We start from the raw sequence: 16,967 nt of genomic DNA on the forward strand, positions 1-16,967 counted from the left end.
TAGTATCTTCATAACACGTAGTGATAAGACCTGGTCCAACAAGTTCAAGACGGATCAACTCAAAGCGGACAAGCTGCCAAGAGGTGCTGCTAGGACAATTAGGGGAATGAAGAAGGCTGTCTTACAAGATCTTGGTATGAACAAATAAAAGTTAAGGGAAAGGTAAAGCTATTCAAATGAAAGAATAACACATGCACAACATAAGATGTTCAAGAATATATTTAGACTGCAATTAAATCAAGGCTTCAAAGTAACCATGCTTTCATACTTTGGCACACTCCGTCACAGTAGTAGAAAAATCTAACTAACCTTAAGGTGAACTTAATATATTTGGATGAAAAAAAAAACAAGAATGGGGAAGGGAGGCAATATGGCTTGATAGTTGGCAATAGCAGGTGGCTAGAATGTAAGCCACATAGGATGCCATCAGATCCTCCATCTCTTGTCAGCCCAATGCATCATAGAAAACAGATGTGCAAACTTTCACTTGCAAACACGGAGTCCTGTGTCATCTCTGATCACTGCAGTTTGGAGTTACGTGGTCAGAGTCTTGCAGACATTTCAGATACTATGGTACAATTTATGGCCAGAATACAGCCAAGGAAGTCTGTCTCCCTTTGTTTTGGCTTTATGCTTCTGCAAGGCATTAGTCCAAGGAAACCCTATATGGGAAGAAGTGAATAAAATAGCTTTGGCCTGTTCAGTAAGTCCACTCTGCAAGGCCTGGCAACACAGGTGCTGCTATCTTTGAAGCAGGAATTGGTTTTCATAGGAGTAACTTACCGAGAAATGTCTCTTACTTCCTGGAAGTGAGTCTGGGGAAGTGTTTCTTTGACATGTCATCATCAGAACTTGAGGTGATAAAAACACACTTCTGATCAAAGACAATGATGAAAAGGCAATTTCTGGAGGAAGCAAGTTAAAGACATTGTGATATTATGCCATAAAAATAAATAGATAATTCTTCTGACAACTGAATCTTATTCTTCCAAAAAAATCATCAGGCTTATTAGTGAGAAGTACTGCACAAACGAGTAACAAGAATAAGGTATGTGTTCAACATGTTTATATTTAGTAAGATCTGAATCTGCAAAGTACAAAGTGAGATGGATGCAGTGATGCTTCACTACCATGGAGACACCACATCACCATGTCTGAGTTCTAGACAGCTGCTTTGTGATCACTAGTGAGAGACTTCTTCATTTAAAACATTTGTACTGTCCTTGACACAGAAGGCAAGCAAACAAGATTCTAATAACCAGCTGGCGTCCTTCCAAATGGAAAATTCTGCTTCTTGAGGTATGAGGGTGACCATGTGTTGAAGAGCTTGAGAGGGTGAGGTGTATACCTTAGCAATGCCAGAAAATAAGCCTTAGCCCATCCTTAGGGGCTCAGTCAGGCAGTGCCCAGCTCCAGGCTTACAAGTGGGCCCTGGATTTGGAGCTGTTTTCTGAGCTTACAGTCACAGAAATGAGGCAGCCTTTTGTGCACACAGGCAGAACAGGGATGCCAATCCAAAACATCACAATAGGCACAAGTGGCCATGTTACTGCAGCATTTATTATTGATGTCATGCATTAAAAAGTAAGTACTACAAGATTAAATTAATAACATATTCAGAACGACCATTTGCTTAAAATAATTATAGATGTGTGTATTATGTACATGGAAATCATCACATTTCAGGCTGGAATATACTATCTTCATTGCCTAGAACTATAAGCTGTGATGCATGGTGTGAAATGCACATAATGCTGGTACATTATTAACCTTAATCTGCTGTACATCCAGAGCATTTCATTGCTGCCATTGTATCAAAGCAGATACTTCTAATGATTCCACACCCTGAAGAACTTGGCAACAAGCATTTCTGAAACCTCCACTAATTTTAATGGGAGCTACCCCTAATTATGCCTGGATTACATCAATCCTGACCAAAAAACTATTTCATATGTACTCATGTGTGCACCTTCTGAATTCCACATAATATCAGGTGAGATAATTTACCTGTAACTTACTTTCTAACTAGTCTGCAGTAAATCCATTTACTCCTCTACTAAAAACAGTGCCAGATACAATTCACCCAGAACGCCATAAAAAAGCTGAAGTCGGATGGAGTTTATTTCATTAGGATACTGAATGAACAAAGCAAAAAAAAACAAGCTGTCAAGAAATGCTGGCCCTTGGATATCAAAAGCTGCATGACACATTCCCCATGCAGTGTGCTTGGGAGGACTGTGGCATGGCAGGAGTCCCAGCCTCCACAGTGCTCCTAGTCAGCACTTCAGAATCTGAGGAATTTGGTTAATTCATATCACTGATCTTCATGGGGGGAGGGTGGCCAAGGCACAGCAAAATGCAGTGAAAGGAGGAAACCAGGGCTGGAGCCAGGCACGTGCATGTCTGAAATCATGCAACTCCAAGTTTTATGCTTAAATTAAACTTTAAAAGCTTTTAAAGGCCTTATGCATCTTCTGCAGCATTATCAACAGCTGAGATGTGCTGGGCTGGATCTCACCACTTCTCTGTCCAGTCTTCTACAGTACTCGGAGTATAAATGCATATACATGCATGCTGAGAAACTGAAACACAAGTGATCACTGGGCAATCAAGGCTCTTACCTGGGAGAGGCAGAGACAAGTATGAGGACATCTATTTGCTTTTTTCTGCAAACCCAAGCATAACATTTGTCTAAGTTAAATATATTGGGAATATACATAAAAGCTGTTTGATAATTGAAAATGAGTGTCCAATTCTTGTTGGAAGAATTGGGTGTACTGTACAAGATGCTTGTGGGACACTGGCCCAGCACTGCCTGGAAGCACAGTGAGCAGCAAGCAGGAGCACAGCAGCTTCCCAGGGCACAAAGTATAGCTCCCCCAGCGTTAGCCCTCATACTGTGTCCCGAACTGTACAGTCCAAGGCAAGTCTCAGAAACATCTCAGACATTTCAGGCATTAGCTCTAGCTAAAAAAGCATAAACCTGACCTTTTCCACAGTGAGTGAGAAGTGTAAATTCCTGAATTTGCTGTGTGGTGCAGCAGGCATAAGAGCCAGGAGAAATGCAGGGGAACACACAGCCTGGCTTCTGCAGGAAGCCTCTTCTCCTCAGACACATGTCATTAACTTGCCTTTGCTGCGTTGTCAAAGAGCACCCTCAGATGGCCTTCCTAAATATAATCCTTTTACCCAAATTTTCTTTTTAAGATCAGGAAAAAGAAATAAATCCTCACCGTGTTGCTGCCAGGTTCTCATGCTCATGACTGCACAGAAAAACTTAAGATGAATTAAGCATAATGAAAGTTTTCAGAAAACAAAGCAGATGAAAATATGTTAATATAAGCTCTGGTAACAAAAGGTTACTTCCATAAACATATATGTGCATACATATATAACCACATTGGTAATAAATTCATAGTACGTTGGTGATACACTTGCGGCAGTTTTCTATGTATTTTATAAAACAGATTTTCTTGATATACCTATGCAGTCTTAACAAAGTGCACGCAAGTGACTCTCATATTTCTGTGTTGATATACAGTGCGAAACACTGTATCTGCACTGTACTTCTCTCTGTTTCTACAACCTCAGTATTCAATGTGAGATATATTCCTGCATCCATAGCACCTCTCCACACTGTGAGAACACAGTGCTTTTGTGAAAGATAAGGGCTGAAAATGTTTTTTTTTTTATGATTGAAGAAAAGGATAGTTCAGGCTTATGGCACCGAGAAAAGCATAAAATAATCCAATATAGCAGCTCTCTATCTAAATGGTCAGGCCTGCATTTCAAAGTTAAACCCTGTGACCATACTGGAACTGCTCAAATATCTTGAGACATTATTCTAAAGTGTTCGCCACAGTTTGATAAACTGAAGTTAAGTTAGCTGTTTGAACAATTTATAAGGTGACATGCTTTTAACATGAGAAACCAGCTAATGGATCAAAAGTGGGATTTTTTTCCTGTTTGCTATGTGCTTTTAATACACAGTGGTAATACAGGGGAGCAGGAGAGAACCAGAGATAGCAGGGAACAAAACGAGAGGTGATGAGAACAGGTAAAACTGATGCACCAAGAGAAATGGGAGGAGTGGGGTGAGAAAGCAAGTGAGAAATTTCTGAATGTAGGCCAGGGGTGTGGGGGAATGCTCTGGAGGAGAAGGGACACAGGAAGCAAGTCAAGGGGAGGAGGAGGGCTCAATTTGGTCATTTTCCTCTTTAAATAAATGAAAGACTCAGTGGGACATACGCACGTCTTCAAAGTGGAAACAAAGTGTTATTATCTATCAAAATGACAAATTCTGATCTGAGAATGTTTCTTATTCCTCTTGCAGACAGCATGACTAGTAAGGTTACTATTATTATTTTGGTTTAAACCTCCATAGTCACAGATACTGTAGCATCAGTTTTCTGTGCACTCTTTCACACTGCACCTGAGAGATGGGAAAACAAGCCTGACAACAGAGCAGTCCCCCAAAATAAAATAAGTGAAATGGCTGCTTCTATAATCAACCTTTAGTTTTCAGCTACTTAAAAGATGTTGAAGAGCTACAACTCAATATGTTATAAATCTCTCTTTTTTTTTTTAAATGTGAAAACATCAAAACACTCATTACAGATATAAATGTTCTATTCCACATTTCTCTGGAGACCTCCAAGTTTACAACAACACAAAATGAACTCAGACTGATATTACAAAGTAGTTTGAGTATTCACCTCTCACAGATGCTGGCACCAGATCTGTGAGATGATCTGTGAGATGGTCTATCCTTATTTCAGGATTAAACACTACAATAATAATCTCATTCCCACTGAACGCTCTTGAATACTCTCAAACCTATTTATCCTTTTTCCTTAATTGTGATCCTATCCCTGTAGAAAGAGGAACGTCCATAAATCTGAGTCAAATAGTTTGCTCTTTCTTACAGTAGACTGCATAAACTACAATCTTGTGTTCAGCTCACATCAAAGATATTGCACTGAATAGTAACGGAAGCCTGCAGAAATTGCTCAACTTGAAAAACATAAACCTGAGGCTCATCATTCTCTGCTTCTTTATTTATTTCCAACTTTTTGCATATTTATTTCCAACTTGTTCATGTGAAGATATTAAGAAACACAATACTTTGCCTATATATTTTCCTTTATCCCACAGACCATTGATTTAAATTGACTTTAACAAAAAAAAAAATTGCAATTTATACCCTAAGAATCATTGTTTGTGGCATCTTATTTTAAAAGAATGAAAAACCCACAAACACTTCAACTACTATGCCTGCACCAGGGAAAATAAAAAGGATTGCACTCCAGCACAAACTCTCTCTGTTGAAACTGGGGTGATGACACACAAATACAGTGACAATTTAAATTAAAAAGAAAAAAGAAAAAAAAGAAAAAAGAAAAGAAAAAAAAAACAAGGACAATGGAAAAGGATCAGTGCATTTCCTTTAAACAACAGAATGCAGTTTGTATGAGACTGCAACACAATGTAATGTGGGAAACAACAACAAAACCAAGTAACTACCAAAACAGAAAGAATAGATCTTAATGAGCAACTTACAGTATAAAAATACTTGTTAGTAGAGAAAACTATAAGCTTTAAAAAGTGACCATCATTTCATCCCAAATATGTCTTTTGGTAATTTAAGATTTGCATTTCCACTCAAAATATGTTCATATTCATAATATAAAATGTGACTTACAGTAATACTATCTTCTTGTCCATTAACCACTGAATGTGATCCAAACACTATATTAAGAAGAATCTGAGAGGATTTGTATTTGCACACTATGTAAGATGCTGATGTAAAGAGAAACAATGTCTTTCCACAGTTTACTATTACAGTAGAAAATCTGCTTATCAACACCATTTAAAAAAAAAAAAAAAGCTCTTAAAGTGAAATTCTAAAATGCTATCAGTGTTAAATATATTTTATATATTTTTATAGTACTGTTATTAATTTGTGCACAAGATGACTGCAGCTAAACACATGTACTTCTTGACTCTGGTGTGCATAATCTTTTTTTTTTTTTTTTTTTTTTTTTAATATCTCAGCTTTACCTTTCACTATTAGCAGCAGTAGCAACAGAAATTCTATAGTCCTGGAAGATGTATTGAGTTGTCAATTCCTTTGACTTCTGAAGTATAGTAGTACAGCATTGTAAAATTCACAAGAAATAGAAAGCATAGAATGGACATAGCCCCATGATGTTAGCAAGATCATAGAATGTCTTAGGTTGGAAGAGACCTTAAAGACCACCCAGTTCCAACCCAGTGCTGTGGGCAGGGTTGCAAGCCACTAGATCAGGCTGCCCAGTAATCCATCCAGCCTGGCCTTGAATGCTGCCAGGGATGGGGCATCCTGCATCTCTAGGCAGCCTGTGCCAGTGCCTCACCACCCTCTAAGTAAACATCCTAACATCTAACATAATTCCCTCTTTTAGTTTAAAACCATTACCCCTTGCCCTGTCACTATCTGCTCACGCAAGAAGTTTGTCCACTCTCAGTCTGTAAGCTCCCTTCAAGTACTGGAAGGCCACAATGAGATCTCCCCTGAGCCTTCTGTTCTCCAAGCTAAGCAAGCCCAACTCCCTCAACCTTTCTTCATAGGAGAGGTGCTTTAGCCTTCTGACCATCTTCATGGCCCTCTTCTGGACCTGCTCCAACAGCTCTGCATTTCTCCTGTGCTGGGGGCCCAAAGGTTGGACACAGTGCTGCAGATGGGACCTCACAAGGGCAGAGTAGAGGGGGACAATCACCTCCTTCTCTCTGCTGGCCACCTCTCTTTTGATGCAGCCCAGAATACCATTGGCCTTGCAGGCTGCAAGTGCACACTGCTGGATCACGCCCAGCTTTTTGTCCATCAGAAGCCCTGAGTTCTTCCCCACAGAGCTGCGCTCAATGGGTTCTTCTCCCAGTCTGTACTCGTGTCTGTACTCATGTCAGCCTCTGCCTAGACACAGATCTGTCAACTATGACCCACTGGCTGTGTCCATCCAACCAATTATTTATCCACCAAATAGCTTTCAAATCCATCTCTTTCCAACTTAGGAATAAGGATGTGGTGTAGAACCATGTCAACAGCCTTGCAGAAGTCCAGGTAATGACACCAGTTGTTCTTCCTTTGTTCACCAATGCCATCACTCCACTTAGAAAGCTACCAGATTGATCAGACATGATCTGCCCTTGGTGAAGCTGAGCTGACAGTCTCAGATCACCTCCTAGTTTCACCTGTGCTTTAGCATAGCTCCCAGAAGGATCTGCTCCATGGTCCTCACATGAGGTTCATCAGCCTGTAGTCCCCTGTGTCTTTTGTTCTCTCTTTTTTGAAAATGGCAGTGATATTTCCCCCTTTCCAGTCTCCAAGGACTACACCTGACAGATGTCACAGTGACAGAGCAAAATGCCAGCTACTCACACCACAGCTCCTTTCCAGAGCCTACCAGAACACATGCACAATTCAAGTTTGACAAGATAACATTTTGTATCTGCAACAACAGCCACAGCAGTTGAAAATTGTGACCACACGCCAGTGCTGTGTTTTGGCCTTATGCTGCATAATGCTATGATATTCCCTAACAGTAAAAATGGAAAAGAAAAGAAAAAAAAAATTAATAGCTGAAATGGATGACTATAATACAAGAAAACAAAAGCTGTAATTGCAGCCTGTCCATTCCATTCAGAATGAAAAAGGAGATTAAAGGTTAGACATTTATACCACTGCAAGCTCAATGCATCCCAGCATTGATAATATATCCAGCTATGCAAGAAAGCAAACCGACTGCTGTGACCCAGTACTCCACCAGATTCCAACCCAACATGAAGATCTGTGGCAGACACTCAGCCCGGAGCCCACTGGAAGACAGTTCAAGTTTTAAGTTATTCTCCTTGCAAAACTGGCACCAGGTTATTGCATTGTTTTACATTACTACTTATTTTGACAATGTCAACTTCTAAATTCTGTCTGCAATGTTTTGTGAGTACTATGCTGGCAGTACTGAATTAGGCAGTTAAAATCATAACGTAGTTGAAGTGACTGAATTAAAATAATAATAATGAGAATAAAGCAACTATGAAAATTATTGAAAGGTTATATATCTAAATATAGCTTGTTCCAAAGATGCTTCAAATTACTTCATCTCTTGAAGTAAATTTATAAAAGTGACTAGAATCAAAGCCAGGTTTTGACTGAACAGGTTAAAAAAAAAGAAAGGAGAAAGAAAAAATAAAGGAAGTGTTTATCAGTGTGACCATGGTAGCTGTTCCACCCAGCATTACCAGCAAACAAGGCATTCAGCCAGCTGGTAAAGTCTTTACCTAAATAGAAATAAGACATTCTGTTCAGCTTCCACATGCTGTCTGAGCTGGGCTGCTGCACGCCAACCTGAATGGGGTGACACTGCCGTCAGGACAAAGCAGCAGCTAGAGGTGGGCAGGAAGAGACGTAGGAAGAGACACATTCAGTGGCCATGTAGGCTAATGCCATGCATTTGTTTCCTATGGGTGTTCTACAAGATGCCTTTCCACTTTAGTCACAAAGAATAAATACTGTTTAGGAATTCTGGTTACTCAGAAGGAAAGTTCTGGGAACTGATTTTCCAGTATGGATGCAGAGAAATAATGCAGCATTACAGAGGGAATTCACAAATGCAAAAGAATGGAAGCCTTCAAGTGACAGATTCTGCATCAGTATAGTCAACAAAGAGCTAAAATTGCACTTCATTAAAGAAATTTTGCAGGCAACAAATGCTGTGGACTGGAAAGTGTTTCATGGCTAAGTTGTGCTTAAATAACAGGGCTAAGGAGTCTAAAATATGACTATGAATTATATTTGTCACCTGCAATCACCTAATTAAGAGCTATGTTCATTCTAATGCCCAGTGTCATAGCTTAATAATTGCATTTGGCAGAATCAACAAAATACATGTTTTAAAGGGATTGTTCAAATTCACCATCTATAAATTATCACAGACCAAAATTTCATTTAATGCACGGCCTCATATTTGCAGGACTAAAATAAATTTTACTTTGATACAGAGTTTATATTCACATGTCATGGCTTCAAAGCATTGAGACATACAGACATGGAATCAGTATATTTCGGCAAAGCAAACAATAACTTAAGCTCAGCCTTTACAGTTGAAAGCTCATGTTGAAACTACAAGGAAAAAACAATCCTCTGCTGTAACCCCCGTTTTGTTTTTTTTTTTTTTCTTTAGCTATCCACGTCTCTAAGAAAAACTGCTTGTTCTAAATCTTCCTCTGCTTCTCTGCACCTTGTCTGCTACATACACTTTCAATTTTCTGTTGAAACAGCTAAAATGGAAGAAAAGCTTAGCTCTCACATCAGCCTTAATAGAAGGTCAGAGATGAAAGCCATGCTGCCAGTAAAAGGAAGCAGACACAAATAAGGCTCTCTAAACCGGTTCTCAAAATCACATCTCTTTTTCAAGCCCATGTATACCCTGCAGCTGTGCTCGCCAGAGAGTAACTGATGCTTTTAACTTTCTGCATAATAGAAAAGCTTTTGAGAAGCATAATATTACAGCATTTGCTTTCTCTAAATCAGATCTGTACAATCACAGGCAAGTGAGGAAAAATAGGTACTAGAAGGTACAAGTGGAGATTGTCTGTACAGCTTTACAGAAGATGGTGGGCAGATGGCAGGGATTTGCAGTGACACAGCTGTTTTTAAAAATAAAGAAGTGGGAGAGGAGAGGCATGATTGCAGCCACACACGTTCCTAAGCCTGGACACATAAGAATAAAAATTAACCTAACACTGGGAAACAGCTTGCGTGGTTTTTTCCCTTATCATTTGAATTGACACTCAGAAACTTTTAAAGACAATTAGCACCTTCAATTTCTTCTCCAATCATTAGTTTTCTAAGTAACTATGAAGCCAATCTGACAGTAGAAATACTAAACCACAATGGGGCACTGAAAAAGCAGTGTCAAAATTACCTTCAGCACTTCCAAACTGCACATTTTTTGCTGTGTTACAATATAGAAAGACAACTATAACATGAAATAAACACCGTGAGTGATATTATCAGTTGGAATAGTGCAGCTATCAAAGGCTTTGACTTTTCACTGTAGTAATTTTTCAGATAGTATTGGCAGATGGCACAAGTCAGCAGCACAGTGAACAGCAGTATATGTGGGTTAAATAGAACATCCAACAACAGATATGAGAATAGGTTAAAAAAAAATCTTCCATTTCTAACTAAGCAGTAATGTATATAAAATTATTTATGAATCTAAGAGAACTTTTACTCACCATTAATGCTTATTTTCAGATATATCCCCTAAACAACCACACAGAAAGCGTGTGTCAGGTAAATGCTAAAAAAAAAAAATCAATAAATCACTGAGTAAAATTAAGTCTTTACCAGGTAACCTGATGAAACTGTTTCTCAACTAGTTACTGAGATTTGTTCACAAGATTGACTCCCCTCCATTTAAGCTACTCCTAGATATAAGAACATTTCCATTGACAGTAGAGATACCACTGGAACCAAACAGGCAATTTTCATCACTCCGTGTGTGCTTCGCAGTCACCTCTTCTATATTTCAATAACCCACTTTCTCTAAAGCATTAAAAGACTTGTCAGCACAGAGTTTTTACTAACTTCAAAAACAAACAAACACACAATCTAATTTTCTGAAGACACAACCCGAGATCCAACACAGAGAAAAAGGCTATTCAGCATCTATCCACCAAGTATTTATTTACACCTACATTTTGCTACAGCTGGTTACTGTACTGAGTGGGGTGCAGGTGAAATCCATTACAAAAATGCCTGGTACAATGCATTTACTCCACAACGTGCCCTTCTGCGTTGTTTGAATCACTCCCAATCCAAAGACAACAGCTAAACCAATTAGTGTAGCCTAGAACACAAAACTCACTCACATTTGGTGACATTTAAATTAATTTTATTTATACCAGGTTTTCAAAATCAGAAATATTTTAAAGAAATTCAATACTTAAAGACAGGTGCTACATTGATGATCCTTCATCCACCATTAGTGCCATGTTTTCACTCTACAATTGTTAACTCTCCACCACAAACTAAGGGGAACTTACAAGTTTATGAAAAAAGGCAGACATGAAAATTTGGTTTATACTGGAATTGGCATAAGAGAGTAAAGCTTATTATCAGTTTGTGGCAATTTGCTGCTGTAGTACGCTGCAGGTTCAGAGGGAATTACACAGCAGAGAGAGAGACTCTTCTGCTCAGAAAAATGGACTCTGTGAGTTTTAACTGACCATACTCAAAGCCTGCTTAAGGATCTGACTGGGAATGATTCTTACACTTAAGTCCTTATAAATTTAAACTTTGCATTTCCAAAATCGCCACAACCACAAACATCACCTACTCACCCAGTCAGGGGCTTGATTTCCTTTGTCAGAGAAATCAGGCCTGTATGTCTGTACCTTTTCCAGGATTTACCAAATCAAAACAAAACAACCGCTGGCTTTGAACTATTTCTTAGAAGAAAAATGCCATTTCTGCACATGCTACTCTCATGAAAATTTTATTTAATGTTTATCAATAAAGTAACTGAAGCCAAGATACCCAAAAGTCATGTCTACATCGAGATACACAGAAGATATTCAACTTGAGAGGATTTTCCTCTACTCCTCGATCACAATGAGGCCCTCACCATTTTGCATAATGACAGAAAACAACAGCTGACAAACCATTTTGGAGCAGATGCCAGCTGTCTCTCATCTGTTTTATAATTCAAGCAGTAACAGTTCTGTAGCACTTTATTGTTTGTTTCTTTTTTAAAAAAAAAGCAAGCCATGTGAATTGGACCTCGCATCCGTCAGTCATTTCAAGAACTAACTGAAGGCAGGCTGATCCTTTCTGATCCAAAACTTGGTTTGGTAGCTTTGAATCTTACATAAATACAGTTTGTGCTTCAATTTTATATCTACTTGGACTGAGTGTATATACATATAAGCTAGTTAAAAAAAAATAATAATAATATTCAGTTCAGAAGCCACAGACATCTTTCCAGACTGTTTGCAGCAGAGACAAACATTAAATTTAAACACAGTATTACTTAAAAACAAAACAGAACAAAAAACTTTACTGTCTAGAATGAGATTCAAATTGTTTATTAAAATTTAACATTTTCAGATTTGGCTTTTTTTCTAAAGAAACCACTTATACCTTGTGAAAATCAGTTAAAACGATTATTTCATTATACTGAACTCAAGTCAAACATAAAGAACGAAGTAGATTTTTACATTAAACTGGGCTTTGCACGCAACGTGAGCAATCAGAAATAAAGAGACTAATTTGAGGAATAAAAAGGTGTTGCTTTTTAAATAGACAACATGCATACCATCAGTTACTTTTCAGCCTTAAAAGATTCCTGAAAGGAGAGTTTTGTAGAACAAAACCAAGACTCATTGATACACTTAGTAAGTCAGTGGTTGTCATGCCTTTTTAGTTAAATTCTAGTCGAGTTTAGCCTACAGAGAACAGCCAACACAATGAGGCGTGCAAGTCGTGAGGACAGCCAGAAGCCTGAAATAAGGTCTTAAAGTTCTACAGGACAAGAAAGCCTAAACACAGTATCTTTAATTTATTCAAACTTAAAAAAAAAAAAAAAAAAAAAAAAAAAAGTTGATGATTATCTGCTTCTTGTTGCAAAAAGGGGGCTATGAATTGAAAGTAAAGGGCCAATATTTAAGAGCTCCTCAGTTCTACTCCACCAACTTTTTAAAATAAGGTAATGATAAAGAGCATTCCTTTTGGCAGCACGTACATTTCAGCTGTGACTGGCTGCCTAACAGAGTGCCTTTACGCATACCAGCAGAATCATGTCCAGTTTTGCCATTTGTGGATAACGATGACAAGATACAAAAGCATGTGTTTGCCATAAATAGCTCTGGCTAACGGAGGATTGCTCACACAGAGCAGATCAAATTCTCTATAAGGAGAGCATTATCTGGCTCCCAGCCAAAACATGTCCCCAGTGCAAGCCTCAGTAGTGGCAAACACTTTCCAGTTCTATTTACATAGAAGTTAACAAGCAGAACAGTTCATCGAGGATACTTCTTGTACCAAGTCAGTGCTAACTGTAACGCTTAAGAAGCAGAAACTTCACCAACCTGTATTCCACATTACATATAACTGTCATTACATCTCATCTTATCAAAACAGAGAGCTGCAAGATATCATGTAAGGTTTTACTCTGACATGTAGAACTTTAAGAGCATTCAGGTACGAAACACACTGCATGGTTAATTCCTCAGTACTCGTAAGTTTCTGACACAAGTGTTTCATGGAAGCTAATAGCCTCTAGCAGCAGCAGCTGCTTTTACGGTAAACTAGGAATAGGTCCTTTACCGAACGATCAGAATAGCGCCACGAAGTATTGTAAAGCCGTGCCTAAATCATGATTAGGAATGAAAAACTTGCACTATTTATGATGAGATTAATGATTGTTTATCTTTACAATACTTTCCACAGAAGTTATTCGAAATATGCTTAAATTAAACATACTTAAAAACTATATTTTCCAATGAAAACAAGGCAACATTCTGTAATAAGCCACAAGTTTTATTGCAACGTGGCCAGTTTTTGATCTCAAAAACAATGTTCCATTTAAGGCTCTTTTTAATACAGAAATTGCCATCATGACCAATGTTTTACAAAACTTTAGTGTTTCAAGACTCACATGGTAAACAGATAACCTCTACTCCTGTTCAGTAGTGTACATTCAATGGAAAACAAAAGGCATCGTAACAGCTACTTCATTTATAAAGATATGCATGTAACAGGAATGAAACTGAGGTACCACAAGAATTTGATGACACAGTTACAGCAACTTAATTGGCATTCCTTTGGGGGGGAGGGGCAGGTCAAACATATTACAAAAAAGTGCTTTAAATGCATAGTGTTGTGTGCTGCCATGTCACAAAAATAGGCTTGTCAAGGCAGGTGAGGTGTATGAATGCACAAGAGCCTCATGGAACTGCAATCAAGTGCAACTGTAAGTAATACTGTATAGAGTCTACCATCCCACCAGTGGACAATACTTTCAAGGCATTCAATTAGCTTACCCTTTGCTGTCTGCTAGACTATTCACATTAACTATCACATTCATTGTACGTGTGGCAAGGAATGCATGCAGCGTCAGTTTTGGCTAAGAGTATGACGTGAAAGCATTCCTTGGATCCTACATAAAACTACCAGGATTAAACAGTCTAATGGCAATCACTGGTAGACTGCTTAACAATGACATCTCCTTCAGGGGCAGAAGGGAAGGGACTTATTTTTGAGGAGGGAAGGAGAAAGGGAGACTAATACTATTCCAATTGAACGAGCTGCAGAAATGGAAGCTCCTTAGATCCAGATGGCACTTGTCTGTCTTTTTATAAGGGTTTTCCTTCAAGTGAAACTACCACGTTGCCTCCCAGTTTCTCTCCGAGTGTTGAACGGTCCTTAATATCATCCAAACCATTTACTTGCCACTCATGTTTAATACCTGAAAGACAGATGGACAATGGGGTATTTGTGAGAACCGCAGTGTCTAAACAGTATTGGGACTTACAACCAAGACACTTTTAGGTCCGTACCTGTAAATTTCTTTTTAATGGCATCTTTAGAGCTTGCGTAGATCATCTTGCTTTTTAAAGGTGCACTTTCAGGAGCCCTTTAAAGGAGGAAAAACAGTTATTCAATCAACCAGTGTTAAGTCACGCATATTTGAATTTAACTGCAAGCTTAGCTTCTACACACCAGAATATAAATACCAGGTCTTCCTTCTTAGATTCCTTTGTCTCATACGTGGCATCATACAAAGCGTATCGACAATCATTCAATGGTAGCAACTTCACAAAGGCTGTATAGGGGTCCTCCACAGTATCTCCAATGTCACCGACCAGTATCTGCTTTGCCTCCTCTACAATTATTTGCTTTTTGTCATCACTTAAGCAGAAGAGAACGGCTTTCTTTCTTTTTTTAATCTCTTCTGGGGTTGAAGATTTTCTTACTTTCATGTCATTAAAAACCTTTATGACTTCATCGTTCACTGTTACTCCAGAAGCCTGTAAAATGAGATCAAAGGAATAATTTAAGCAGCAAAAATTAACATTCGCTAAACAAGGCAACAGCCCGCAGCAGCAGATAAAGAACTCCACCTGCCCCTGTAGCAACAGAAACACCGCGCTCAACCTGAGCGCACAGTGTGGCTGCTCGTGTTTGCAGGACTGGTGCAGAGGACATAAAGGAGGTGTAAACCCCGTCCACACAGCATCGATTTAATTCCGGACGGTGCTTCTATGGGACCGCACAGCCGCACCGCTCCCACACTTTTCCATTACCTGATCGCACACTCGGGGGCGGGGAGGGAGCTGGACGCGGGAGTTTGTGTAGATTGGGGCCGGGGTGGGTTTCTGCGATGGAACAAACGCTACGGCAGCAGTTCGCAGCCAGCACTGTCATGACTCTCATTTTGCTGGGTGATGTAAGGCTCCACAAGCAGGAGAGATGCTTTCTGCATTGTGTCAGCCCCGACACCGCGCTTTAACAACTCCCCACTTCTATTTCGCACCGCCAGTGTTCTCCGATCGCTATTTCTTCCCGAGCAAAGCGGGGTTACAACGCGTGCGGCTCCCGTAACGCTACCAAGCCGCCAGACCCCAAGCCCACAGCAGTAAGAAAACAAAACGCTGACGGGGCGAGCGGGCAGCTCGCGGTGACAAAAAAACAAACCCGCGGAACAGTTACTCGCGAGCCAGCGAGCACATCCGCAGCGCCCTTGCGTTCGGAGCAACCGCTGCATCTGGGCCCGAGCGCTGGGTGCGGGCAGGTGCACGGGGCGGCGGCTTTGTCCGAGCAGCCGTGCCCGCCGCCGCGCTTTGTTCGCCGCCCGCCCGGCCCCGGCGCGCCGCATCCCCGCCCGGCCCCGCCGCCGCGGCCCCGCCGCGATGCCGCTCGGCCCGGCCCGGCCCCGTCGGCTGCGGCAGCGCCCCGGGCCCAGCGAGACGCGGCCCTCCGGGAGCCCCCTCCCCGCGGCCCGCCCGGCCTCGGCGCGCAGACACACGGACGCGCGAACGGACGCCGCCGGGGCGGCCGCGGGGAGCGCCGCGCCCGCCGCCCGCCGCCGGCCCTCGGTCCCGCCGCCCGCCGCCGCCCCGGAGCCGCTCCCACCGCCCCTTCCCCCCGCACCGGGCTAAAATTAGACTAAAATGGCCGCCGGAGGCCGCGGGGTCTGAGCGCGCCGGGCCCGCTCGGCCTCTCGGCCCCGGGGCCGCCTCCCCGCCCGGTCGCGCCGCGCCGCCCTTACCATGGCGCCGGGTCCGGGGCGGCGGCGGCTGCCTGCGGTGCGGGGCTGCTGCGCGCAGGAGAGCGCTGCGCTGCGCTGCGCTGGGGGCGAGGCGGGCGGGGACTCGGGCTGGGCGGGGGATGAGCCGCGGCGGCCGGGGAGGGCCGGTCACATGGGCAGCGCCGCCACCACGTGCCAGCGGCCCGGCCCGGCCCGCCCCGCCCGGCTCTCGGCGCCCGCAGCCGGGGCCCGCCGGCCCGCCCCCCGCGGGGAACGGCCCGAAGGCGGCGGGAGGAAGCCGTGCTTCCTTCTCCAGCCCGGCTGCCCGCGCCTCCGTTTACTCGCGCGCCTCGGCCCCCGCCCGCAGCCCCACGCGGTGCCTGGCCGGCCCCCTGTGCTGGCGAGGCCCGGCCGAGCGGGCGGCCCGGTGATGCGGTCTGGACGCGGCCTTCTCTCGCCGCCCGGCTCCCCTCGGGGCTGCCCTGCCGCCCGTTCGCTGCCGGAACGTGGACGTCGAGTACCGAGACGTGTGGCCGCGCCGCCCGGCAGGGTCGCGATGGCGGCCGGGCTCCCGGAGGCTGAGCGCAGCCCTGCCCCGCACTGCGGCTCGCTCCGAGCGGCCGCTCTGAGCGCAGGTACTCTGTGCCGCTCGGCAGTCACTGTCCCTCCATCGCT

General features: G+C 42.3%; 1 protein-coding gene and 1 long non-coding RNA gene across 2 annotated transcripts; both read right to left on the reverse strand.

The window, feature by feature from the left end:
• Nucleotides 1-237: 237 nt before the first annotated feature.
• On the reverse strand, nucleotides 238-10,660 carry LOC149917858 (uncharacterized). The gene is made up of 3 exons (XR_016467302.1): nucleotides 10,279-10,660; nucleotides 784-905; nucleotides 238-662 (listed from the first exon to the last, which is right to left on the reverse strand). It is a non-coding gene; the product is annotated as an uncharacterized LOC149917858 (long non-coding RNA).
• A 1,369-nt stretch (nucleotides 10,661-12,029) lies between these two features.
• CFL2 (cofilin 2) lies at nucleotides 12,030-16,450 on the reverse strand. The gene is made up of 4 exons (XM_031593803.2): nucleotides 16,314-16,450; nucleotides 14,765-15,072; nucleotides 14,602-14,678; nucleotides 12,030-14,510 (listed from the first exon to the last, which is right to left on the reverse strand). Exons 1-4 carry the CDS (start codon nucleotides 16,314-16,316, stop codon nucleotides 14,398-14,400), a joined length of 501 nt encoding a protein of 166 aa, XP_031449663.1. The 5' UTR covers nucleotides 16,317-16,450; the 3' UTR covers nucleotides 12,030-14,397.
• Nucleotides 16,451-16,967: the final 517 nt, after the last annotated feature.

Source organism: Phasianus colchicus, chromosome 5, assembly GCF_987193195.1.
Source record: "Phasianus colchicus chromosome 5, bPhaCol1.hap1.1, whole genome shotgun sequence".
NCBI classification, from domain to species: domain Eukaryota; kingdom Metazoa; phylum Chordata; class Aves; order Galliformes; family Phasianidae; genus Phasianus; species Phasianus colchicus.

What these genes read in the sequence shown, in the direction of transcription:
- CFL2 (XM_031593803.2), bottom strand. An exon ending in GACCTGGTATTTATATTCTG is followed by an intron (nt 14,679 to 14,764) that starts GTGTGTAGAAGC and finishes CCTCCTTTAAAG; the next exon opens with GGCTCCTGAAAGTGCACCTT. An exon ending in CATTAAAAAGAAATTTACAG is followed by an intron (nt 14,511 to 14,601) that starts GTACGGACCTAA and finishes TCTGTCTTTCAG; the next exon opens with GTATTAAACATGAGTGGCAA.